Source organism: Danio rerio, chromosome 6 (assembly GCF_052040795.2).
Source record: "Danio rerio strain M-AB ecotype USA chromosome 6, GRCz13ab, whole genome shotgun sequence".
Classification (NCBI taxonomy): domain Eukaryota; kingdom Metazoa; phylum Chordata; class Actinopteri; order Cypriniformes; family Danionidae; genus Danio; species Danio rerio.
This window is the reverse complement of record NC_141026.1, coordinates 10,989,345-11,016,029: the sequence shown is the minus strand read 5'-3', so window position 1 is coordinate 11,016,029 and position 26,685 is coordinate 10,989,345. Positions and strand designations below refer to the sequence as shown.

Below are 26,685 nucleotides of genomic sequence, written 5' to 3'. Positions count from 1 at the left end.
ATTCCAACAGGTCTTCTGCAGTATTTGTGATGATTGGGATGCAGTTCAACACATGATTCATCGGCAATATGTACCTTCTGCCACTTTTTCAACTGAGCAACTAGAATTATTTGCTGCTCTTTCAACTGGGATAGATGACAAGACTTTTGTCAGGTAGTGTATATAGTAGTGCTTTGTCATAAACGATGTATCTGTGCACTTCATTATTCTGTCAAAACTAATTTAATTTACCCTCAAACTTTTTTATCAAATAACCATAACCTTTTTTATGCCATAACCTAAAATGCCAAAACAAAATTATTAGCCCCCTTAAGCATTTTTTTCAATTCTCTACAAAACAAATGTTATACAATGATTTGCCCAAATACCCTAACTTGCCTAATTAACCAAGTTAAGCCTTTAAATGTCACTAAGCTGAATATTAGTATCTTTAAAAAATTCTAGTAAAATAGTATGTAGTGTCAAATAAATAAATAAATCAAATAAATCAGTTAGAAATGAGTTATTAAAACTATTATGTTTAGAAATGTGGTGAAAACTAATCTAGGCTTTCAGTGCTATCAGCATTTCCCTGATTTCATATAGCACCATTGTGTGTTAACCACTAAAGCTCTTTTTCCTCCAGAGTAAATGTGTTGTGTCTCAGATTGGTAGACATGCAATAAGAGCTGCTGTCATGTTATCTTGATTTTGTAGGCACAGTCATGTAAGACATAATTACAAGGGGATCTTATTCTGAATTTATTTGGTTATGTTGTGTTGTGTTATATTATTATTTACTTTAATTAATTATTTTTATAAATATATTTATAATTTATTTATAAACAATTCATTATTTATTTATTTACATATTTACTTATTTCTTATCATTGTAATAATAAGTATACTTTTAAGTATACGCATTTATTATTTAATTATTTCTTTCTTTCATTATTTTTTTACTTTTATTTACTGTTATTCTATTATTATACTTTTATTTACTATCATACTATTATTGATTATTTTTATTTACTATTATTGCTTTTATTATTATTAATATAAATGCTAAATAATATGATTTAAATAGTACCAATATAATTCTGATTGTCATTGTTCTTTACATTCCTGTTGTTCCCATTTCTGTTCTATTGCTGTTTATGCATTCTGTGTTTACCGTTTTGTACTTATAATAATAATGTTTCATCCTAAACATATTTAAATATCCTATAATAATAGTAATAATAATAATAATAAAACTGCACAATTTTGGGGGAGATCTTATTCTGAATTTATTGCTTAAATGTGTTTCTATTAGTGCCTATACACAAAATCCTTTTATCAGCCTCAATTGAACGCATTCATTTATTATTTTGTAAACTTTTTTTTGTAAAAATATTTTTTTGCACATCTTGGTATTTTTGTCAATGGAATATCCTAAAATGAACTTTAAACTTGTAGATAGAAACACAGCTATTGATAAAAGTGTCGTGGAAAACCATAGCTCTCTCTGAAAAAGAATGGTAGCAGCAGAGCTTATTTTTGTCAGAAACGCTCCGTCTGTCAATCATTTTGTGCGTTGGGGTTTTTCTGGCATGTCTTTAGAGGATGGCCTTTTTAAAGAGGCAAACTTTAATCACAAGAGTAAAGGTGTTCATTTTGACAACACTACATTTTATCCATTTAAATGAAAAGGTTGATATCAAAATATTTAAAAATGACATTATGTCAAAAAGAGATACTGACCCCTGCTAGAACAGATCACTCCTTAAGTATCTAATCTTCAGTCTTTGATTTAATTAGTTCGATTTAATAGTTTGTTTGCTTGTTTTGTTAGTTGTTTGTTTGTTATGATGTAAAGTACTCTGTTTTATTTATTAACGTCTTAGGGGCTCATCCTAAGGGGCTATCCCATTCAATAAATAAATACAAATTCAAAATTCAAAATAATTCCCCTGAAATATTTTCAAACGGTGACATAGTAGTTCGTGTAAGGAGTGAAGTGAACCTGATAATGGTGTTGTCGGGACCCAGGGACACTATAGTGGCGTCTGTAGCCTGAAGAGACATGAGTTTAGCCAGAGCCTCCGAAGTCTTACTCTGCAAGGACAAAATAAAGCAAAATCATGTGTTGTTTTTTTTCACCCATGAAATTTACAATAACGTTATTGTGTGTAAAATGAATCTTTTAATAAACACATTGTGATTCTCCAAAGGGTTTGTAATAAGATTTATTCTGAATTTACAAAAAGACAGGAAAAACATCTGAAACCACATGTACACAAAAAAGCACACAATCTTAGTGACCTTATGATTAACCTTGAGAAGTTACGTTTAAAGTAAGCACAACATATATTATTTTTTACTTTGTAGTTATGATTAATTTGTATTTATATTTATTTATTCATTTGGTACTTAAAACATAATATTTCATCCAAAATACCCTATTTAAATATACTAGTCTGCGTTGTTAACAATAAAATATATATATATATATGTACAGTTCAAATTATTAGCCCCCCTTTTAATTTTTTTCTTTTTGAAATATTTCTCAAGTGATGTTTAACAAAGCAAAGACATTTTCACAGTATGACTGATAATATCTTATTATCTTATGTCTTATTTGTTTTATTTTGGCTAGAATAAAAATAGTTATAAATTTTTTAAACCATTATAAGGGGGAATATTGGATTTGAATCCAACACGGAAGAAAGTAGTTCCTCATTCAAAAGAGTTTTTGAGATTCTCCATGTTTGATTTTGTTTTTATATACACAATTATGCCGTCAAACTGTTGTATAATAGCAATATCACACTCGTAGCAGTGCGATATGGCTGTATATCGGCACTGGTGGGGGCACTAAGTACGCCAGCGCACACCAGCGGGGACACCAACGCACGCTTCCCACCAGTGCCGATATACAGCCATATCGCACTGCTACTCATGTTATATTGCTCATATATATATATATATATATATATATATATATATATATATATATATATATATATATATATATATATATATATATATATATATATATATATATATATATATATATATATTCAATATTTTGCATCTGTTCCTGTAAATGATTAAACCAATCCAAACCATCAGAGCAGTTTGAGGAATCTCCTCTTACCTGATTTGAGCATTTTTATAACATAATGATAGCTTTGTCACATGAAGCATATCAATGAATGCATGACAGTGAGATTACAGCAAACACAGTCATACACCACTGCTGCTCTAACAGAAGAAATCTGCAGTTATCTGTCAAATTATATATATATATATATATATATATATATATATATATATATATATATATATATATATATATATATATATATGCAACTATATATGTGTAAATTTGGTTGAAATACAATAAATTTTGGATGTTTCTTTACCTTAGCAACATGCTCCAGCCAGCGTCCAAGAGCAATGAACACAAAAAGCATCGGCGGCGTATCAAAAAACGTCAGAGGACTCTGTTTGGCTCCTTCAATCATGGCTACGATCAGCACTGTGAATGAATACACATATGCAATGGTGGTGGCCAAAACGATGAGCACGTCCATGTTGGCCACACCATGTCTGAGTGACCGGTATGCTTGTATGTAGAAGTACCGACCACCTAGAAACTGAACAAGAATTAGAAAATAAGAGTATTGAAGAGTTTTTGGTTGGCACATATATAGTGTTCAACAGTAGAAAGAAAGTCAAACAGGTTGGGAACAAGTAAAAAGTGAGTAAATAATGACAGAATTAAACATTTTAGGTAAACTATGCCTTTAAACATTATTATTAGAAATTAAATAAGTGACACTATATGCCAATTCAGCTTTATTTTAGAGTATTACAAATTACATGCATCAATCTTCACATAAAAACCTAGAAATTCGAAGCTGTAAAAGCAACAAATGCAAAATGTTAGTTAAAAAACCTTCTACTGTATGCCTACTTAATAACACTGTAAGTCCTGTACCTGAACATTCATTCATTCGTTCAATTATTCATTATTTATTTATTGCCATGTCAGCTACTAAGGTTATTTCATGGCAAGAGCATTTCAGTAATTAACAAACATCAACAGTAAAAAATAAATAAATGAATATACAGTTTAAATAAGATTTTTCTGGTTAATACATGTTCAAAATTCGAATACTTTTTCTGGTATCACTTTGTTACAAATGTCCTTAAGAGAGTTCTCATCATAAAAAGTCTTTCTGGAGTCATTAAAAGCAGGGCAGTCCAGTAAAATGTGTTTTGCAGTCCATTGGGGCTTTACAGTGCAAACATTGGATAGGGTCTTCATCTTTGAGTAAAAATTTATGTGTTAATCTTGTATGTCCAATACGACATCTGGTAAAAATGACCTAATCAGCTCGTTTCTTAAAATGTCTTAAACCTCTGTGTGTAATTTCAGGCTGGATTTCGTGTAATTTATTGTTTTCCTGAGTATCCCACTCCTCTTGCCATTTGTTTAAAATATAATTGTTAATAAAAGGTCTCATCTCTGATGGAGAAGTTTCTGTACCTGAACAGGAGTGCAGAGCAGGAAAAAGGCCAGGTTAATAATGGAAAGACCAGGGAGGATGTTCTGGTCCGCAGGCATGGAGCCTCCATGTTCCTTGTGCTGACTGTCCATCACCATCATGTAGATCATCAGACCCATCACTGGGATCCCAAACACAAGGCTGAACAGAAACGAATGCTTCCATCTGCAGGTGCACAGCAGTTTACACTATTACACTCACACTCTCTCAGATAAACACACACATGCAAAATAAATGAGGTTAAAAAAGATACTTGCTGCCGAATTTCCTCTTGGTGATCCAGCGTGTTGTTCAATCCCTCGTTTTTTATTAAAGACACACCAAAACCCAAACCCTAAAGAACAGGGGGAAAAATGGAAATGCGTAAGTAAAAATAATAGTAACAATTTACAATAAGGGACACTGTTTATTTTATTAATTCATTCATTTTCTTGTCGGCTTAGTCCTCTTTATTAATCTGGGGTTGCCACAGCGGAATAAACCACCAACCTATCCAGCACATTTTTATGCAGCGGTTGCCCTTCCACCCGCAACCCTTCTCTGGGAAACATACACGCACACATACACTCATACACTACAGACAATAAAGCCTACCCAATTCACCTGTACCGCATGTCTTTGGACTGTGGGGGAAACCGGAGCACCCAGATGAAACTCACATGAATGCAGGGAGAACATGCAAACTCCACACAGAAACGCCATCTGAGCCAAGGTTCAAACCAGCGACCCAGCGACCATCTTGCTGTAAGGCAACAGCACTACCTACTGCGCCGCTGCATCGCCACTGTTCATTTTAGTTAACGTATTTACTTACATGAACAAACAATGAACAATACTTGCACGGCATTTATTAATCATAGTTTAACATTAACTAAAGCACTATTAAAATTCTGTGTTGTGCTTGTTTCATTAATCTTAGTTAATGCACTGAGTTAACGTGAACTGTATTTTCAATGACTAAAGTTAACGAAGATGAATAGATGATGAATATGTGTATTGTTCATTGTTTGTTTATGTTAGTAAAAACATTAACTGTGTTCCGTATTGTAACATAAACACAACATTGAAATGAGATTAGTACTCCTTATACTGTACCCAACTGTACCCAATTCAAATTACGTTAAATTAAGCAAATTTCAAGTATATAATTGTCAAATTTGATCAACAAAGTTGTGTAAAAGTAACAATGTACGTTTAGTCATTTTTGCCTTGTCATTTTAAGCGCACTGTGACATATTTTAAGTACTCTCTGTTTGTTTTACTCAAACAATGTAGTACTACATTCAAGTAAGCGATATATTACTTATTGCAATATGAGGATGGAAACAGTCAACGTTATTTTAAACATTAAAGGGAACCCATTATGCCTCTTTTTACAAGATGAAAAAAAAAAGCCTCTGATGTCCCTAAAGTGTGTATCTGAAGTTTCAGCTCAAAATACCCCAAAAATAGTGTTTTATAACTCTTCGAGACTGCCCCTTTCAGGCTTTGATCCTAATTGTGCCATTTTGGTGACTGTCGCTTTGAATTTAACTGAGACCGTGCTCCCATTCATCTGTTCATAAGAAGGTGGAGCTACAAATGCCTATGCGCTAGCATAGTGGCAGATTCTAAAACAAGACTAATGTCCTATGCTAATGAGGGTGAGATCATCCATGATGGGCGGGCCTTTCCCTGATGATGACATGTACAAACTGAAAATGTTTTTATCAAGTGTGATTATAAAAAACTATATTATTACATTTTAACCAGTAGAAGCTGGTTATATTCACTGATTGTTGCCACACAACTGTTTAAACCTCTCATAAAAGTGATTGTTGCATAGCAGGTTCTCTTTAATGTCCTTTTGAGCAGAAATTTAATCAAAGTTTTCATAAATCAGCAAGTAACTACATTTAACAACAATAGAAATGATTGTACAGTGTAAATATATTCGGAAAAAAAGCTTAAAATGCAAAATGCCCAGTATTTTCACCTTAATATTTTGATATTTTCTCTAAAATCACTGTAAAAGTGTACAATTTCAAGCAAAGTATATTAACACTGTCAAGCTTAGTAATATAGAATTTCCTTTTGTTCATTGTTATGCCTGAACTAGACAGAAATTACATCTGTTAATTCTGTAGTATTATTATTTTAATAAGTAGTTGTCTACTAATAAATAAATAAACAAATAATTGTACCTCAATAATTCGGACGATGTCTCGAGAGCCTACCAAATCCGAGTCAAACTTCACATGGGCTTTGTTTGTGGCCAGCGCGACGGATGCTTCCTGTATTCCCTTTGTCCTCAAGAGTTTGCTCTCGATGTTGTGGACACAAGATGCACATGTCATACCGGTGACCTGATGAAATATCAGCGTCAGAACTGAAATCCACAAGACTGAAACACACTCCAATAAATTGAGCATCTCTAACCCTTCTTTTGTTGAATTCTACATTAGACCTTCATAAGAATTTCCATTTCATCTCTCTAGTTTATGAGAAAAAAGAGAGAGTAGTGAGGCTTTCTTTTACAATATTTAAGTTTTGCTAACACTTTAGTATGGGGAATACACAAATTCAGTGTTAACTATGACTCTATAAACTTCCCGTGTTTATTTAATTTAGTTAGTAAGGAAGTTAAATGGTGTTCAGGAAAAAAAAAGGTATTCTGTCATTATTTACTCACACACACTCCACTTGATCCAAACCTGTTTTCTTTCACAGCAGAATGAACCACCAATTTATCCAGCATATGTTTTACGCAGCACCCATACATTCTTTTATTCACACACATTCACTATGGCCAATTTGGCTTATTCAATTCACCAATACAGCATGTCTTTGGACTGTGGGAATCCGGAGCACCAGGAGAAAACCCACGCAAACACAGGGTGAACATGCAGACACACATAAATGCCAACTGAACCAGTTGGGGCTCAAATCAGAGACCTTCTTGCTGTGAGGCGATCGTGCTACCCACTGTGCCACGTGACGCCCATTGTAAATACACTATAACAATATTTTATACTTTAAATAATTGTGTAAGTAAAACAATTCAAAGCAAACAGGGCAGCAAAAACGTGCTTTAATGGTCTAAATAGAGAGAAAATATTTATATTTGGGCTATCTATTCTTTTCATGGAGATAAAAAATAGGCAAATATGTAAGCTGATAAGCAACTAGTGAAAATGACAATCTTTTCAGACTAAAGTGATTTTCTTTAAATGTATCTTAAAAATAAAGACAGTTCAACCAACCAGTTAGTGTGTAATTTGTGTGTCAATTATTTACATTTACAGTCATTTAGCGGATGCTTTTGTCCAAATTGATTTACAAATGAGAAGGCATTCAGCAATTCAACAAGAAGAGGCAATGCATACAAGAAGTGCTCGTAATTCAAAGTAACTTGTTTGTCCTCAGAGAAATTTAGTGCTAAAGAAGGAGGGTTTTTTTGTTTTGTTTGAGATTATTTGAGAGAGTAAGAGAAAAGGTGTTTCTATAGGTGGTTTTGGTAATATTCACAGAAGTGAAATATATTATTAGGAATATTCTTGTTCCAGAGATTGTTAACATTTATTAAGTTAAAAAAAACGACTTTGTTCTGGCCTCCACTGTGTATAAATGAATTACAAAAATTTGTATATAAAAAGTGATTTAACACTGCATATATAATCTGTTATAACACAATAAAGTGGTGGTGGTGGTGATGGTGTTATGAGCATTACAAAGATACAAATGCTACCAACATTGAATTCAGTTTAATAAACCTAAAGAGAAGAAGAACATATTTAAAATAGTGCTGGGTAAAGAGTAATCATGATTGATCACATTAAAAATAAAATGTTTGTTTTGACAGTATATATTTGTGTGTGTGTGTGTGTGTGTGTGTGTGTGTGTGTGTGTGTGTGTGTGTGTGTGTGTGTGTGTGTGTGTGTGTGTGTGTGTGTGTGTGCTATGTATTTATTATGCATATGTGATACAGACATACATAGAAACAAAATGATACAAAACATTTAGTTAAATAGATATTTCAATCCATATAAAATGGTATAATTTATTCAGTTGGCTCAGTCCCTTATGTATCAGGGGTTTCCACAGCGGAATCAACCACCAACTATTACAGCAATGCCCTTCCAGCTGCAACCCAGTACTGGGAAACACTAATTTACACACACACACACACACACACACACACACACACACACACACACATACACTACAGCCAATTTAGTTCATCCAATTCACCTATAGTTCAATTCTTTGGACTGTGGGGGAAACCGAAGCACCTTGAGAAAACCCACGCAAACACAGGGAGAACATGCAAACTCTACACAGAAATGCCAACTGGTCCAACCAGGACACGAACCAATGACCTTCTTGCTGTGAGGCAACAGTGCTAACCACTGAGCCACCATGCCGCCCCAATTTGTATTATATATACATATATTTTATATTTAAAAATAAATAAACATTTTCTCAAACACACACATGCCTGTGTGTATTTATGTACACTAAAACAATCTTTTAATTTGGATACGATTAATAGCAATTCATTTTTGCCCAGCACTAATCTAAACTTTTTTGTTTTTACAAAATCTGAAAAAAAGTGATCATAGTAACAAGATCAAGCAGAAAAGCACTCACAGAGAGATCCAGCACACCGTCCTGGACTGAATGTTCTTCCATCACTGAAGCACCAAACCCTAAGTGAGAGATAAGCTGGACGATCTGTGCTGGGTCCAGAAGCCCTGGATCATACTTCACCTCTGCCTTACCAGCCATCAGGGCAACCAACACAGATTTAATACCTAGATAAACATCAATACACATATTAATCAAACCATATAGCAAGCGACGTCATCATTTACTCAGCCTTTACTGGTTTCAGACCTTTACAAACTTACGAACTGTTAAACACAAAAAAAGATATTTTTAAAAATGCTGGAAACCTAAAACTATTGACTTTCATAGTATTTATTTTTCCTATGAATGGGTACAGGTTTCAGCTTTCTTCAGAATATCTTCTTTTGTGTTCAACAGAAGAAAGAATGTCGTAAATTTTAGATGAACTATCCCTTAAACAGAACTATTCCTAATATACTCCTTTTTACAGGTTGTATTACAGTAGTCAACATTTGAATTGGATCAAAAAGGTTTTTTTAATTGTCCTACAACAAAACAAACCCGGGCTCATTGTGGAAACGCCAACTTATCCAGCAAGTTGTTTTCGCGGATCCGCGAGAGGCCGCTGTGTGCGCTTTTTCGCGTCTCGAACGCCTCTCAGGAGCGCGTGCCGTTCGCGCCCGCGCTGTTCTCGCGTGAAAAGCTGCCGGAGGCCGCTGTAGAGCGACCGTCCGTCCAACTGACTGGCTGAACGACTGAACGATCGACCGGCCTGCTGGCCCGGTCGCCCTCCTCTTCCTCCTCCTCCTCCTTCCCTAAACCCAAGCGACGGTTTGCAAAAGCCGTCCAGAAAAAAAAAAGCAAAAGCCCTTGTCTTTGATTTTGACCGTGTTTTCGGATCTCGCCGCGTTCTCGCCCTTATTTTTTGGATTCTGTTTTTCATCTTACCTGATTTTTGGAACCGCTCTTCCCCGGACTTGATCCCAGTCGTCCCCTTGGCCGGCTCCTCCTGCTCCGGGCCGTTGCTCCGCCGACGTAACGCTGCGAGCTAAGCTGACAAACTGGTTACAGCGGTAAAGTCCTCCACATGGAGGCGAGCTGTCAGCCGGCGAGCGCGAAGAGGAGGAGCGGAGCGGCGTCACACCGCCCCGTAGCGTTCGCTCAAGAAAAACTAATAGCGGCCATACGTACCTCCAGCCAAGTAAATCGCGGTCTCCAGAAACGTCCGCGGGGCTATGTTTCCAGAATGAGCTTGGGTTGCAACAAAACCGGTGTTGTTCAATAGTTTTAGGACAATTTTGATCAAATTTTTTTATCCATTTAAATGTTGAGTACTGTATATGTCACTTCAGCTCAAAATACAAGACAAATTAGTTATTATATCTATATACTTCACTTTGGACAGAAACAAAAACATGCTGCTTTTATGTGTGTCTCTTTAAATGCAAATGAGCTGCTGTTCTCCGCCTCCTTTTCAGACAAGGGCTGTGCCTTTACAGCACATGACTTGGTTCTCTTTGCGTCAGGGTTATGTCAAAAGCAAGCAAGTGCCCCATTTCTACTAAGCGATATGCTTCAGTGCAGTACAGTACAGTACAGTATGTTTTAGAATAGGTCATCCTGATCAGGCTGACAGTACCATTATGGTAGATGTGGTGTATTGCTCAAATAAGAAAGCTGTACAGCCTGTTCACAAATAGTTTTTTTCCAACTCAAGATTGTTATTTTAAATGTAGAAGCTTGACAAATTAAGAGAGGAAGCTGCGCCTCTCAATGCTTACCGCACATTTATATGCAATGTAAATGGACTCATAAACAACAATAGAGGACATACAACAGATTATGTTTTTGCTTTTAGTCTGTTTGTCACAAGATCTCCTAATCATCCCCATCCACTGACTAGGCTGCATCACTGTCTCTCCACTCCATCAATAGCTGGTGTGTGGTAAGTGCACTGGCACCGTTGTCCTGTGGCTGCCGTCACATCATTCAAGTGGATGCTGCACACTGGTGGTGGTCTGGAGAGACCCTTTCCCCTCATGATTGTGAAGCACTTTGGTTGTATGGCCATACACAATAAATGCGCTATATAAATACACATTACATTACAAGAAGAGATTAACTTTGTTTGAGCATGGTTCATTGCTGCACGCCGTCATTGTATTGTAATTCCTTGACTCTGCATTTAAAAATGGTGCTTTCAGTGGTGGTGTCCTGCTAGCTTTTTGCATTCGCTGGTGGCAAGCTAATAATTCTCTTGTGAACCAATAGCATCAAGCAGTGAGTCCAACTTCACCCTTTTAGTACCACAATGTTGTGCAATCTTGTAAAAGGGTGCAAAAAATAGTGGTAAGGTATGGTTCATTATTTTGGTTCCTTAGTGGAAATAGAAATAAATGTGTACCATACTGTACTGTGAACGATTGTTGAAGAACTCGCATGTGTTTCAGTATATTGGATCCATGAAACAGCATGGGCCCTATCATACACACGGCGCAATGCGGAGCGACGCAATTGTTGTTTGCTAGTTTCAGCTAAGCGCAAGAGTCGCTTTGACGTTTTGCAGCACGCTGTTTTAATAGCAAATGCATTTGCACTCAAATGTGCGCCCATTGGCATTCTGGTCTAAAAAAGGAGGCGTGTTAAGGCGCATTGTTAGCGCGTTGCTATTTTGAGAAACTATAATAGATTGTTCAATAGACCAGATCAAAGCAGGTCTATAGTCCACCGCAGAGCATGTTAGTTGTGCGTCTCGCTTACACATTGGTTAATACACACAGGATGTATAGCAATAGGCAAATATCTTTACATATGAAAAAGAATTAACAGAATAAAATATTACAAAAATTATTATTTTCTAGCCTACATAAATATAAAAACCACTGTCTTCATGCCTTCTTCATCTCAGGGGGCTTTTTAAGTTTATTCATGACATTTTGCTTTTGAATAATGTTATTATTAGTAGCAGTATTATTTATTACATGCATATTTATATTTGTTTTATTAAAAACAAGCTTAGGTTTGACCACCTGTCAGGTTTTAAACCATAGGGGGCACAGCATGTGTATTTGGATATAACTCAGTTTTTTGACCACACTTCGTCATTATTGTTCATTTATTCGTTTGCTGGAAATTAGAACTGAATTTAGAAATAGCTTTAAAACAAATCTTTGTGCTTAATAAACTAAATTAATTATGTATTTTTAATTAAGTGGATTCGGACACGCCCTTAATGCAATTTGCGCCCTGAACTTTGAACTTTGCCCCTGGATCGTCAAAATAGAGCCCCATGTTTTAGACTGGCTACAGCTGCACACTGCTAATACAACTCAACGAGACTTCAGTTCCTTTAATGATATAGAGAATAACTGATACAGAGAATGACTCCCATAGGAGTGGACTTTGTGCTTTGTAACTCTGCAGATCTTTTTCATGCTCAAACTGCTAAGTTAAAGGACTATATAAGGACAAATGTATAAAAAGCATAATAGGACCCCAATAAATACAGTTCAGTTACAAAAAAACACTAAATGCTGTTTTTACCTTCATGTTTCACCAGGTTTCTTTCAATGTTGGACACACAGGATGCGCAAGTCATCCCTGTCACATGAACGAAACATTTCCGCAGCTCTCTTTCCCCTGTACCGTCAGCGTTTTCTTTGGTGATTGGGCTTGGTGAAGGTTTGGACGGGTGTCTTTGTGAGGGCAGGTGTTTCAGACCACTTGGCATCTGACTGACCGATGAAACTTCACAAATTTCTGAATCTTAGAAAGAGAGAGAAAAGTGCACCAAAATGATTTAACCAGTCCTTACAGTGACTACTCAATTTTAATATTTCTACAGTATAATTTAAAAAAAAGAAGTCATGAACATTTCCTGAGAGACAGAGAGAGCACAGTCAGCCTAAAGCCTCTAATCCGATTAACTACTTTCTCTTTTAAAGGTTGCCATGTCTGGGTTTTGAGTCATTCAAGAATACTTCATGTTACTCTAGAATGGCAACCTGTGCAGTAACCAAGGAAACCATTGTTCTGGACAGATTTGGCTGGCAGAAGAGAAGAGAAAAGAAGCCACTGTCTAGACCAGATAAAGATTGGCCTGTTTTGTGATATCTACTTGGCTTAACCATCAATGAAAGATTAAAAGCCAAATTTTAAGCCTTTCTTTTAAATTTTGACAAGTCTAAACTACACATTTAGGTTAAATAAAAGATCATTTATGTCAATGTTTCAAAAAACACATCTTTTTAAAGTTCCTAGCTGCTATGTTTTCACTTATCTACATGCATTTGCATCAGTACTGTACGAGCACATTGTAAACAACCCAGGCTTATTCTGAAAACGCACCTCTATATACATTCCTGGAGAGCGCCAAATACATCCCAGGAGCTACATTTTTTTACAATTTTTGTTTTCACGAATCCACCAGAGGCTGCTGTGTATGCTTTTTCAGATCTCAAATTTCTCTCGCGAGTACCATTCGCGCCTGCTGTTCTTGCCCAAATCCTGAATGACTGACTGACTGACTGACCGATCAACTGACCCACTCTCCTCCTTCACAAAATTCCAATCAACCAATAAGATTTTAGAAAATAAAAACTGTACAGTTTCTGTCGAGTTTAGGCTTACAATCAGGGTTAGGTGTTGCTAAATCATTGTAATTCAAATATTATTTGACACTGTTTTTAGGAAAAATGTACAAAATTACATCTAATTCAGAATCACTATGTGCTTCAGTCAGGGCTGATATATATATTAACATGTATGTAATGTTTCATGACAGATTACAGGTTGTTTCACTGACATTGTTCTGAAGTTAAAACACTGATTCAGCAATTACAAGTAGAAGTATAGAATTTTTTTAACAAAACTTCTAATAATGTAGTTAAGGATTTACTATACAGTATGCGGGTCTCACACTTCCTATCTTAAAGTTGATCATTATAGAAATGTGATTCGATCTACAGAATATACAATGATAAGATTGGCTACCATTAATGAATCTATATTTGACTGACAGAAGGCTACTACATGCACTCAGCCATTAAAAATGGAAATGACATAAATATAAAATATGAGACAAACTGTCGTTACATCCAAAATTGCATATATTTATTTATATATTTTTAAAAAGTATGTGAGCCTGATAGTATGTCTGAGTTCATAGTATTCGAAAAAAGAGTAGGAGAGAAGTACCAGGATGACCTACAGTTGAAGTCAGAATTATTAAACCCTTGAATTACTAGCCCCCCTTTTTATTCATTCATTCATTTTCTTTTCGGCTTAGTCCAAATAGTTTATTAATCTGGGGTCGCCACAGCGGAATGAACTGCCAACTTATCTATATGTTTTTGGACTTGTGGGGGAAACTGAAGCACCCGGAGGAAACCCACGCGAACACAGGGAGAACATGCAAACTCCACACAGAAACGCAAACTTAAACATAATAGTTAATAATAACTCATCTTTTCCACAATCACAGTAAATCATATTTTATTATATATTTTATTATTTTCATATTTTCTATACAGCTTAAAATGACATTTAAAGGCTTAACTAGGTTAATTTGGTTAACTAGGGCAATTAGGAAAGTTATTGTATAACAATGGTTTGTTTTGTAGACTATCAAAAAAAAAGAGTTCAAAGGGGCTAATAATTTTGACCTTAATTAAAAACTATTTAAAAATTACAAACTGCTTTTATTCTAGGCGAAATAAAACAAATAAGGCTTTCTCCAGAAGAAAAAATATTATCAGACATACTGTGAAAATGTCCTTGCTCTGTTAAACATCATTTGAGAAATATTTAAAAAAGAAAAAAAACTTCAAAGGGGGGCTAATAATCCTGACTTCAACTGTAATACTAGATTCTAAAGTGTGCATCCAAGGGACTACACTACAATGCCACGCGACAGAAGTCATGAATGGAAGTGAAGCAGCGCAACTGACACGGGTAGGTCATGTGATAATGGCGTAGTACATCAGAATTCCAATCATACTACATAGAATATACTTTTCTGACAGTCATGTTGTAAATTTAAATGTAGTACTATTGAAGTAGTAAGTGATTTTAGACACACCCATTATATTTCATAATAAGTTGTGACACTACAATCAGCTATATTTATTATGTATTAGCAAATACCTACCTTGATTCAGCCACGCTTCAAATCCCATGTCTTCAATCTCTGCCCGCAGTTCTTCCGGACAGGTCACAGTGGAGTCAAATGTTACAATTCCCTTCTTTTCCTGTAAGTAAACTTTTATGGAGCATACCCCAGCTCTCTGGGACATCATCCCCTCAATGGCTTGAACACAAGAGTTGCATGTCATTCCTTCTATTCCAATGGTGACACTCTGGGTCGGAGTACTGGCAGAATTTAATCTAGAGCTCCAACCAGGAATGGAAACCCTAAAATTGCCTGGCGGAATCTCCTCCAGGAACCCTTTAACCGTCTCTAGTGTCAGCAGGGATGGGTCAAACCTAAGGTCCACACTTCCTTTTTCCAATGAGACAAATACAGAGTTGACACCCAACATTCCCGACAAGGTCTCGGTTATGTTCTTCACACATGACCCGCAATGCATCCCTTCAACTCCTAACGTCACCTCAGACCAATCAGTCGACAAAGGCTGTATTTGACCTTGCAAAGCCAGAATTAAAGCATCAAACCCCATGTCTTCAATACGCTTTCTCATATCCTCTGGTGTTACCTTTGCAGGGTTAAACCTCAAAATGGCTTCTTTATCGCTCAAAGACACCTGGACTCCAATGACACCTTCAAGACGACCAATTTGTTCTTCAATAGACCGGACACATGACTGACAGGTCATTCCCTCCACCTGGATCTTCACCATGCCCTCCTCGGAGGGCAACTGGTGGACTAAGTTGTGCTTCAGTCCATCTGGTTCATAACCAAAATTATCAAAAGCATGTTTTGTAGGGATCCAACCCTCCTGTTGACTTCCATTCTCCTAAACAAATGGTTTAAATGATTAGCTTAAAGATATTGCTTAACAGTTTATTGGCATATTATGTTGTTTCACTTTGTGTATCTGACAAGCTCCTTCTTACTGCATTTAAAAGGAACTACAAAGCACCCGTTAACCAAGCAGAAGGATTAGCATAACATTTTTCCATCTCACAGCATCAAAGAGAGCAGATTAGTAAAGGTTGTCCAACTGAACAATCACAAGACATGCATTTTCTCCTGCTCTTAAGACATTTGCACTGTTACAATTGAGTTTTGATGACATTTGATCCAGTGTGGTGTTTGTACGTAAAATTACATTAGTGTTTTGACCACTGAATAACTCAAACGCAACTGTTTGGAGATGCAAATAGTAAACATTAAATCATCAATCTCTGACTAAACACGTGCATGAAAATACTCACAACACATGCAAATACAGAAACGCACTGCAAATAGCACAGACCACAATGAAAATGTGTCGAGGGACCCCAAAAAGTTTATAGATGGTTTATTAGATTTTATGAAGATGCACTTCCACTGCAGAATCATCCCGATCGATCTAACATTATAAATCCTTTGCAAATAGAAACATGAAATCATCTGGTGAAATTGTATTCATGTCACAATATGTATCGCAAAATTATTTTTTTCTTCGTAAAGTTAGATTTTCCAATATCGTGCAGCACTATTTCAAAAAACACCATTTTAAACTGAAAATATTGATTAAAATGCTGATTACTTTGCCCTTTTAACATACTAGGCACACAACTAAGAGTGAATATGTGAATTCCCAAATATTCTATGTAAATCATCACTTCACAAATGAAATTAGGTCTAGATTTATTTCACTTTTATCCACCGTTTTCAGTTTTTTTATAGCAAAACCTTTTTTTAGTGTAAATGACAACAAGTTTGGTATCTTGCTATCCAACGTGATCTGTTAATATGACATTATTTGTTGTTAAGTTCAAATAAAATGCTTTGTGTAGTTTACTTCTTTTAGTTATACTGTTAGTGGTGCTACTCTGGATTTTAATATGCACTGTAAAAATACTGACCTTAAATTCACTGTAAATTAATGGCTAATAGTTGCATTACTTTCACAATAAAATACGTACTGTAAATTCACAAAAATAATAACGTGAGGTAGTTCACTTTAATTTACTGTAATTTTGTTACATTAAATGACTGTGAAATTACATCTATATAGCGTAACTTCACAGTAAATAGTAAAGTTTATTACTGTGATTTCACAGTATTATCTTGTGGAATTAACTATATTTTACTGTGAAGCAGGCTTTCCTCGGCTAGTCATGCTGAGATTCCCCCTGACTTTGAAATCATTTGGTTTAATGAACCAATTACTTTTGTTCCAGTTTATCACGTTTTTGGTAAAGCACAATGTTATGTTCATTAATTATTTCATATTTCCATGTTAACCTTATAAAATAAATAAAGGTGAAAATTTACTATGACTTTCATGTTGTACTATGACATTCATGTTGTTTCAAAACAGGATGATTTTCTTTCAAGTTATTTTTGTAACCAAATGGTTTTCGGGGACTGCAATAACATTCTGTTATTTCTAAATATCAAAAAAGTGCCAATACTGACATAAAAGTTCATTTGTATTAATGTTTATGTTGAATGAAATAAAAACTGTTTAATTTCCTTTAACTAACATGTAAAAGATAAAGCCCTTTTTACAGTAATCATGTAAAAATCTGAATACAAAACATTACTTTGAATATTTGTTAAATGCTGTAAAGTGATACTAATGTAATTTACTGTGAAAAATTAGAGTAACGTTGTGAAAATCTAGAATTTCCTTACTAAAATGTAATTGTAGGTCTCTTTAGATAACGTGTATCTTTTGAAAAGCCAGCCCACTGACAGATTTTGTACCTTAAACCTTCTTTTCTGAGTGTACCACTGTGTACTGTTATTTTACAATTAGGCTTCAGATAGGTCTACAACTTTTGTAGAAAATATTTAGGTATCATTCTGGAAATTTTTAAACGCAGTTTTCCCTCATTTTAAACGTGTTTGCTATCCTAACTGTAATAATAGAAACTGACCTTATATTCCGTGGGTCCATCTTTACTATTCTGTGGTAAAGAGCAAACGCAGAGCTCCGGGTCGCAGTGGCACAGGGGTTTGCAGTCCTTCATGCAGAGCTGCTCTCCGCCGACTGGCCCATTATCAGGCGACTTGGAGATAAACTTGGCAAGATTACTGAAAGGACTGAGTTTATTCATTGTGCCGGTGTCCCAGAAGACCTAAGACCGGAGTTTAGATTACCTTTCGTTAACAAACAATTGCAAAGCAGGAGTCTCAGGTGTGTGACATGTCTGTGCCGTCCTGTGGCGTGATGGTGCGCGCGCGTTTAAATCCCCGCAGGTTTTGCGCTCCGCGTGTCTTCACGATCATCTGCCCCGGTTGAGTTTGCACACGTCACCGCCGGGCAAACTTTTGCTCGTACATTTTCTGTCAATGATTAAACTGATTTATGTCATCGAGTGCAAAACTAACACAAATAAAGGTTGTAAATCAGTTCTGAACAAACCGAATAGCTCTCCACAGCAAAGCTGACAGTATTGAAGTATGAACACTGAAAATAAGAAGAAAATAATGCTGTGGGACCTCCCGAAGGTACAAGCAAGGGCAACGACTTGACACTAGATTTACATTAAAGGGATAGCTCACTCCAAAATGGACTTTTATTCAACATTTACTTATGAAGGCTTGCTTTATGAGTTTTGTTTTTCTGTTAAACAAAAAAGAAGATATTCTGAAAAGATGTTACAAACCAACAATTGACCTCCATAGAAGGAAAAACAAATAAGCCTACATTGAAGTCAATGCTTACATTTTAAAATAATTGAGTTTGTTTTCAACGGGGCAAAAAAGTAAACAAGTTTGTAAAAATTTTATCACGAGTAATGATGACAGAATTGTCAGTTTGTGGTCGTTAATTTACAATAACCAAGTCCATCTCCATTGTTAAAGTTCTTTCTTTCTCTACAGAAAGGAGTTACTCTCGATTAGTATAATATAGCAAAAATAATAAGCCAACTGCTTTTTTTTTCATATTTATATTTTCCTATTTGTTCCACTTTATCATATATAACCATACACTCAGGGCCGGATTTAGTAATTTGGGGGCCATAAGTAGAGCCAGACAGAATCTGCGGACATTTATTTCTGGGAAGAATTTTGTAAAAAAAAAAAAATCTCCGGATTTATGCTGAATTATTTTGGGAGTATTGTAATTAAAAACTTACATGAAATAAATAATAATAGCCTTTTGACTTTTATTTAATGTATACAATGCAAATCCATCTAGATTCACTTCATTTGATAAACGAAACAAGTGTATCATATAATACATCTACTAAAAGACAGAAAATATTACTTTACAAATGTATTACGAAACGTATTTTGAAATGTATTTACAAAACGTATTGTAAATACATCAAAAGAACACATTTATATTAGTCATTATTAGTACTGAAATTATTTGAAAAACTGAATTTATATAAATGTACTCACATTTACACAAGTACACAAATAGACTCAATGATGGGCAGAAAATCTGCAAATTCCTGCATGCGCAGATTCCGAGTGGGCCTAGCCATAAACAATTCAAGCCATGGGACCCAGAGTCCTACACAGTAATATGCACTCTTCGTATTTTAGTTAGCTGTCCCTTTCTTATATCACTCAGTCTTGAGTTCTCTATTGTTTTTAGCTCTACAATTTAAAATATTTGTTTGCTTAAAATGAGGTAACAACTAAAAATAATGAATAAACTATTTGGTTTTTCAAACTAAATTTTCATCTGATTTGACTGCTGGACTGGTCCATGATTGGGGGGACAAGGGGACACAATTGCACAGATGTACTAATTAAGGTAAATTTGTATTTACCTTAATTAGTACATCTGTACAATTGTGCATTTGTTAGATGCTTATCCTACAAAATATGATTGAAATGACATAATTTATAATTTATAGAAACTTCTAGGTATTTATTGCGGGGCCCTAAAGGCCACTTACCTTGCTTATAGGTTAAATCCACCCCTGCATACACTCAAACCATAATAGCAGTGTGAATCATTCATTCATTCATTTTCTTTTCGGCTTAGTCCCTTTATTAATCAGGGCAATTGTTTTACACAACGGATGCCCTTCCAGCTGCAACCCATGGAAAACACCCACACTCTTTCACACTCATACACAATGGCCAGTTTAGCCTATTTAACTCACAAGTACTGCATGTCTTTGGACTGTAGGGGAAACCGGAGCATTTTTAGGAAACTCATGCGAACACAGAACATGCAAACTCCACACAGAAATGCCAACTGACCCAGCCGGGGCTCGAACCAGCGACCTTCTTGCTGCGAGGTGATTTTGCTACCCACTGCGCCACCGTGACGCGAACAGTGTGAATGTGTTTGTTAATGGTATTTGTCAAAATTCTGGAAAGGACTTATTTTTCAGTTAGGTTTTATTTCTTTTCTTTTTTTATTTAAAAAAATGTCCCATATAGATTGGCATGGGCCTATATTAGGCTATTACAATATAATGTGTATGAATTATTGAGGAAATAATATGCTTTCAGGTTATTAGTATGTTAAAAAACAATTTGTTAAGCTCATATTTTCACCATTGACAAAAATTGAGCAAATTCAAATGCAATTTTTAAAATAAATATGGTCACACTTTATTTGAATGTACATTTCATGCTATTAACAAACCATTAACTAGGACTTTTTACTCAAAAACTAATACTTAGCTGCTTATTAACAGTTAATAAGGTAGTAGCTGGGTTAAGATATTGGGTAAGATGAGGGATGTAAAATCAAATCATACTTTATAAGTGCTAATAAACGGTTCATGTCTTAATAATAGGCAGGCATAAGCCAGTAAATTGTGTGAAGTTTTACTTAAACTATAGTGTTGTCATAAATGTGAAAGTCTTGTTTATTGTTTAGTTTAAACAACAAGGGAGTAATTTAACCCCCCACATAAGGAGTTTTTTTAATGCTATAAAGCAAAGTACAAAGCAGTACACAGTCTGCAAACACATTTAAATGTAAAATTAATTAAAGTCGTCTTAAAATCATATTCTTTAGACAGAAATTGTTTCTGTTTAGTTACTACAAGCCCAAAAGTCACAGAGGGATTTTAAACTATAGGATACTATAGCTTGTACTAATGCAACAACTGGCTGAAAAATAGAGGAACACAGTCTATGGACTGGACTGGAGAAACAAAGCGCCAACCAGTGGTGAGCAAGTCAAAATGTAGTATTTGTGCTTTCCACTAGGGCGCATGCGTGTAGCCGTGTACATTTCCGTTAAACCAAAGAGAAGGTGTACAATAACCATCAAGATAAGAGTTTCCACTATTAAAAAGGTAAATACAAGTTTTCATAATTTCTTTAAAGTAACGTTACCTTAAAGTAGGCTACTACAGTATGTTAAGTAAACATATCTACTAACGTTACCACATAAGGTAGGCTAACATATGAAAACAGCCCAATCATTCATCAGTGTTGCAGCCACCAAAATACTACGAATTTATGTTTAACATGAGGTTAAAAGTTCCACCTGAGTATTTTTGTACGGTTTTTCATGTTGTCTGTCTGTTGTTCAAAAATTATTTAACAGCACGATTTCAAATCTATGCTGTATCAAATCTTACCTTGCCCATATTGTACACTAGATGGATCCATACATCGCATCGCGAGAAGCAGACCCCGTTGTTATGTCGTGTCTGATTTCTCATATCACAGTCACATGACTGTCATGAACTTTCAATTATTTTTAATTACCAATGACATCGTTATTCCAAGAACATCCATACAAAAAGGCAGGCAACATACAAAACGCAAGCAATGCACACTCATCAACATTGGCATGTAGCTGAAGGATAAATTAAAGATTTTATCTACTAAATGGAAATTTATTATTGGTTGGTGATATTATTGGTTGGTGAAAAAAAAACTATAGTTTTTGAACCATACTACCATACTATAATTAATTGTATTATACTGTATTATAACTCTTTATAAAGGAATGCTAAAACATACTGTAATATTAGCAATAGTGAACTAATAAACTGTAAGAAACGCTAAAGTATACTTTAGCGTTTACCACAATTAACTAATAAATTATATATATTCTAGTATAATATACCCTGTATAATAACAGTACTCATCGAGTAATTTGTTTTATAGCTGTAGTTTTATTACAACAGCAATTATAAAATTGCCACATAAAAATAACCCAAGTACTTTAATATAGTAGGGTTCAAAAACACTATACTATACTATACGACTATACTATACTATACTATACTATAGTAGTCAACATTTGGATCATCATTTGGACCCCCCACAACAATAAATACACATTACAGACTATACTATACTATACTTTAAATTACTGTACTTACTATACTATAAACTTACTATAAATTACAGTCTTTTTTTCCTGTGGGTATGCAGTCCTGATTTTAATGTTGTTAAACTAAGGCACCTACCCTGTTATGTCCTAGGAAAACTGTTGGGAACAAAATGTTTGCATGTCTGGCAAGACTAAAAGTCAAAAAGTGTTTGGACACTTTCATTTAGCACTTCTCAGTGTCCCAAGTTGGTCTGTTATTGGCCTCCCACATCACTTTGTCTGCATTTGGTTTTCATTCAGATGGCATGTAATGAATCAGGGTGAATTGTTTTGCGAGTTCATTTGCCCAATCTCATCCACTTGAACTGACCATGAGTCCATCAGTCTCAAGAAAGCGACAAATTTTTCCATGTAATATTTATTTAATCTACCCATATATAATGTACAGGTCTTTACAATGCAATCTAAAATGATAATAAGTTAACCCTCAAGTGGTTCTAAACCTTTATGAGTTTATTTCCTCCGTTGAACACAAAAGAAGATTTTTAAAGAGCTAAAACCCTTAACATAAATAGTAGGAAAAACTAGTACTAAACAAGTCAAGGGTTTTCATCGTTCTTTAAAATGTCTTTGGTTGCGCTCAATGATAGAAAGACAATAAAATTTGGAACAAGTGAAGGATGAGTACATGATGTCAGAATTTTCATGTGAACTGTCCCTTTAATGAACATTGAACTAATTCTCTCAAAATGCAAGTGATATATTTTATTCCAATGTTATCTCACGGCAATTCGTAACTTTTTGATTTAGTGGCTAATTCGTAGGATCTCATACGTACAATTTAGTACGACTTGCTTATTTCCCAATGACGGTTGGGTTTAGGGGTAAAGGTTGGTGCTACGCCTCCTTTTAAAAATCGTCCACATTCTGATTGCTTGCCACTGAACTGTGTCATAGCTCATTACCATAAAATGGACTTGATTTCAGCTCTCCTTGCCGCCTACACCGGCGAAGATAATCCATGCCACTCCTCGCCATCGGCTCCCGTTGAAAATGAATGAGTTCTGCTACTTTGACGCTCTCACTACTTTCGTTGTAAACGCACAGTACTATGACGAATTCATACAAATTAGCCACAAACCTGACAAAACGTAAAATAGGGATGTTTTCTAGTGAGATCAGGCTGTTTATTCATACAGTACAGTATATTTGTGATCTAAAATGAGTATATTTTACAAAATAAGAGAGTTTATTGCTACTGGCCCAGTTTTAAAGCATCTGTGTCCTGTTTTGGCTGTGAGCTGTAGGTAGTATCATCTGCTGACTGTGCTGTCCTGCACAGGTAGGTGTATATTAAAATAAAAGGCTTCATTTGTCAAGCGTTTACACCCATAATGCGAGGTCTGTTGATGTGGACCCCAATTAAACACTCTCTAGGGTCTGTTACAAATGGCTTACTACCTCATCCCGTTCCTGCTTGTTTTGTGTGCTTCCACAGATTGACCTCTCAGTGTTGGTGAAGCTCCCAGACCGGCTGCCCTCTGCTTTCCTCCGTAATGAGTTCTCCACCTTCAGGGGAAGCCCAGAGGAGCTGTAGGCCAGAGGGGGGATTGTGTTGACCAGTATCAGCTGCAGGGGTCTCCTCTCCTCATGGTAGCGGCACTGCATGTACCGGGCGAACGCGGCACGGTAAGTCTTGTTGAAGAGTGTGTAGATGAACGGGTTGACCGCCGATGATAAATATCCAACCCAAACAAACACATTCATCAACCCGCCTACCAAATCTTCATCGCACACGGAGCCGCACACCACCGCCATCACGTTCGTCACAAAAAACGGACACCACATGATCACAAAAAGTAGGAAAACCACGCCGAGCACTTTGGATGCCTTCTGTTCATTGCTGATGGACTGCATGGATCGGCGTCCGGATCCTCTGGAAGCTCCTTCTCGGCAGATTGATGAGCGTGAGAAGAGACGCTCAGAGGAAACTGAACCTCGAGGGAGGAGTCCAATGGTGGACGACCATGTTGGACGCACGATGAGTTGGTCCAGGCACAAAGTCGCTTCGCTTTGTAGAGCACTGATGGTGAGAAAGTATGTGACGACCATGATGATGAGCGGGACGAAAAACGCCACAAACGAGCCAATCAGGACGAAATTGTTGTCCGTAAGTTGGCAGCTTTCGTTGCGGAAGACTTTGGAGTGGTCATGAAGGCCGAGGACTGGAACAGGCATGGAGATAACTTGAGACAGATGGAGAGAAAATGAGAGTGAGAAGACAGCTTTGGCAGGCCAGTGTTAATGGATGCAGACTCAGTTGTTTAGCATTTCAGAATTGAGCTGGAAAGTAAGGATGCACCAATGTGGATTTTTTTATATTGATGCTCAGGGACGGGCAAAAATAAACTGAAATGTATTTTAAATAAAACACCAAATAGCTCAATTTTACATGTATCAAAATAAACTACAAAATACAGCAGCCACAACAAGTATCAAAATAAAAGTTCTTGATGAAATTTCTTCTCAAACCTTCCATCAATAGGCATATTTGATCAGTCTCTTCACCATTAAACTGACTTAGTGAAGTTAACAGCAACAGCGTTTGAAAGTTTTAAGTCCACTGGTCCGCACCTTGTTCACCTCTACTCCTGTGAGACAAAAACACCTGAGTAGGTATTCATAAACCTCTTCTCTTTGAGCAAGAAGGTCACTGGTTTGTGTCCCGGCTGGGTCACTTGGCATATTTTTAATATGAATTTTTAATTTAAAAGGGTATATATTTTGTATTTATATTGTATTTTAAAAGGGTAATATATGAAGAAGTTATTTATTTTGTTTACATAATTTGTATAAATAAATTTACATTTTGACAGAGAGACATCTTTCCTCTTCATTAACTATAAAGAGCACCTGCAGATCAACTCCTGGCATTTGAAACCACCAATGAAGTATTTTAGGAATTACCACTGTGGGACTTATTTTAATCTTGTTGATGTCTTTTTTTCTTGGCTTCTACATCAGCAACCCATCTAAAACTACTATTATTAGTACAGTTTACTCTTTCTCTCAAGAGTTTTTCAGTTCTTCTTTAACTGGAAGTGTCTCAGTCTACCCCCTTAGTGAACACCAGTCTTTAGGTGTTTTTGTTGTTGCATAATTTCCATCTATAAGCATTGAAGCCCTTCTTCAGTATTAATCAATTTTCTCTTCTGATCTCAAGCCTAGGCAAATAACTAAGAAAGCACCAATCAGAGGTCACATTTTTATGATGTCATCATGAAGACTTCAGTATTTTACAGTATTTTAAAAATACAAAAATACAAGACACTTAAGTATTTTGATACAAAATATTCACATATTTTCATAAACCTTATCAAATACAAATGACAACATACTATTTTGTACTTGAAATACGGATCAGAAATACCGCCCATCTCTGCCGATACTGATAACCGATAGCTAGTTACATTTGGAAGCCGATAGCCGATATATTAGCCAATAACTATAAATATATATTTTTTTTTGTAAAACTCATAGTTTACAAATGATTTTACATTAAAACATTACTTTCAGTAAAGTTTATATTGATCTCTGAATATATATATACAGTTGAAGTCAGAATTATTTGCCCCTCTTAGAATTCTTTTTCTTTTTTAAATATTTCCCAAATGATGTTTAACAGAGCAAGTAAATTTTCACAGTATGTCTGTTAATGTTTTTTCTTCTGGAGAAAGTCTTTTTTGTTTTATTTTGGCTAGAATAAAAGCAGTTTTAAATTTTTATGAACCATTTTAAGGTCAAAATTATTAGCCCCTTTAAGCATTTTTTTTTGACTATCAACAAAACAAACCATCATTATGCAATAACTTGCCTAATTACCCTAACCTGCCTAGTTAACCTAAATAACCCAGTTTGGCTTTTAAATGTGACTTTAGCTGTATAGAAGTGTCTCGAACATTCTAGTTAAATATTATTTACTGTCATCATGGTGATAAAATAAATCAGTTATTAGAAATGAGTTATTAAAACTATTATGTTTAGAAATGTGCTGAAAAAGTCTTCTCCCTGTTAAACAAAAATTGAAGTAAAAATAAACATGGGGATAATAAAATAAAAATAATTAAAAAAAATTATAAATGACAAACAATATACAT

At 35.4% G+C, this 26,685-nt stretch overlaps 2 protein-coding genes and 2 long non-coding RNA genes across 9 annotated transcripts in view; 2 read left to right on the top strand and 2 right to left on the bottom strand.

Moving 5' to 3' along the window:
* atp7b (ATPase copper transporting beta) overlaps window positions 1-21,876 on the bottom strand; it is a 44,335-nt gene extending 22,459 nt beyond the window's left edge. The window contains exons 1-9 of one of the 4 annotated variants that reach the window (XM_087256710.1): window positions 21,825-21,876; window positions 15,292-16,117; window positions 12,687-12,908; window positions 9,165-9,328; window positions 6,719-6,880; window positions 4,789-4,869; window positions 4,517-4,700; window positions 3,387-3,620; window positions 1,985-2,076 (exon numbers count right to left, since the gene is read on the bottom strand). In XM_087256710.1, coding sequence (XP_087112836.1) covers window positions 1,985-2,076; window positions 3,387-3,620; window positions 4,517-4,654 — 464 coding nt within the window. In that variant the 5' untranslated portion in view covers window positions 4,655-4,700; window positions 4,789-4,869; window positions 6,719-6,880; ... (2 more) ...; window positions 15,292-16,117; window positions 21,825-21,876. Of the gene's footprint in view, window positions 1-1,984; window positions 2,077-3,386; window positions 3,621-4,516; window positions 4,701-4,788; window positions 4,870-6,718; window positions 6,881-9,164; window positions 9,329-12,686; window positions 12,909-15,291; window positions 16,118-18,194; window positions 19,331-21,824 lie in introns of those variants that run through there. The other 3 variants (XM_087256708.1, XM_087256707.1, XM_087256709.1) reach the window with 3 other exon arrangements.
* Window positions 1-26,685, top strand: part of LOC147843375 (uncharacterized) — a 704,457-nt gene that overhangs the window by 405,434 nt on the left and 272,338 nt on the right. The gene's annotated exons all lie outside the window — the stretch shown is intronic.
* On the top strand, window positions 21,459-26,635 carry LOC147843379 (uncharacterized). The gene is made up of 3 exons (XR_015493322.1): window positions 21,459-21,536; window positions 24,027-26,139; window positions 26,467-26,635. It is a non-coding gene; the product is annotated as an uncharacterized LOC147843379 (long non-coding RNA).
* Window positions 22,026-26,685, bottom strand: part of htr2ab (5-hydroxytryptamine (serotonin) receptor 2A, genome duplicate b) — a 30,579-nt gene continuing 25,919 nt past the window's right edge. For all 3 annotated transcript variants that reach the window (XM_087256812.1, XM_087256810.1, XM_087256811.1), the window contains one exon: window positions 22,026-24,774. In XM_087256812.1, the coding sequence (XP_087112938.1) occupies window positions 23,972-24,774 (803 nt within the window). In that variant the 3' untranslated portion in view covers window positions 22,026-23,971. The remainder of the gene's footprint in view (window positions 24,775-26,685) is intronic.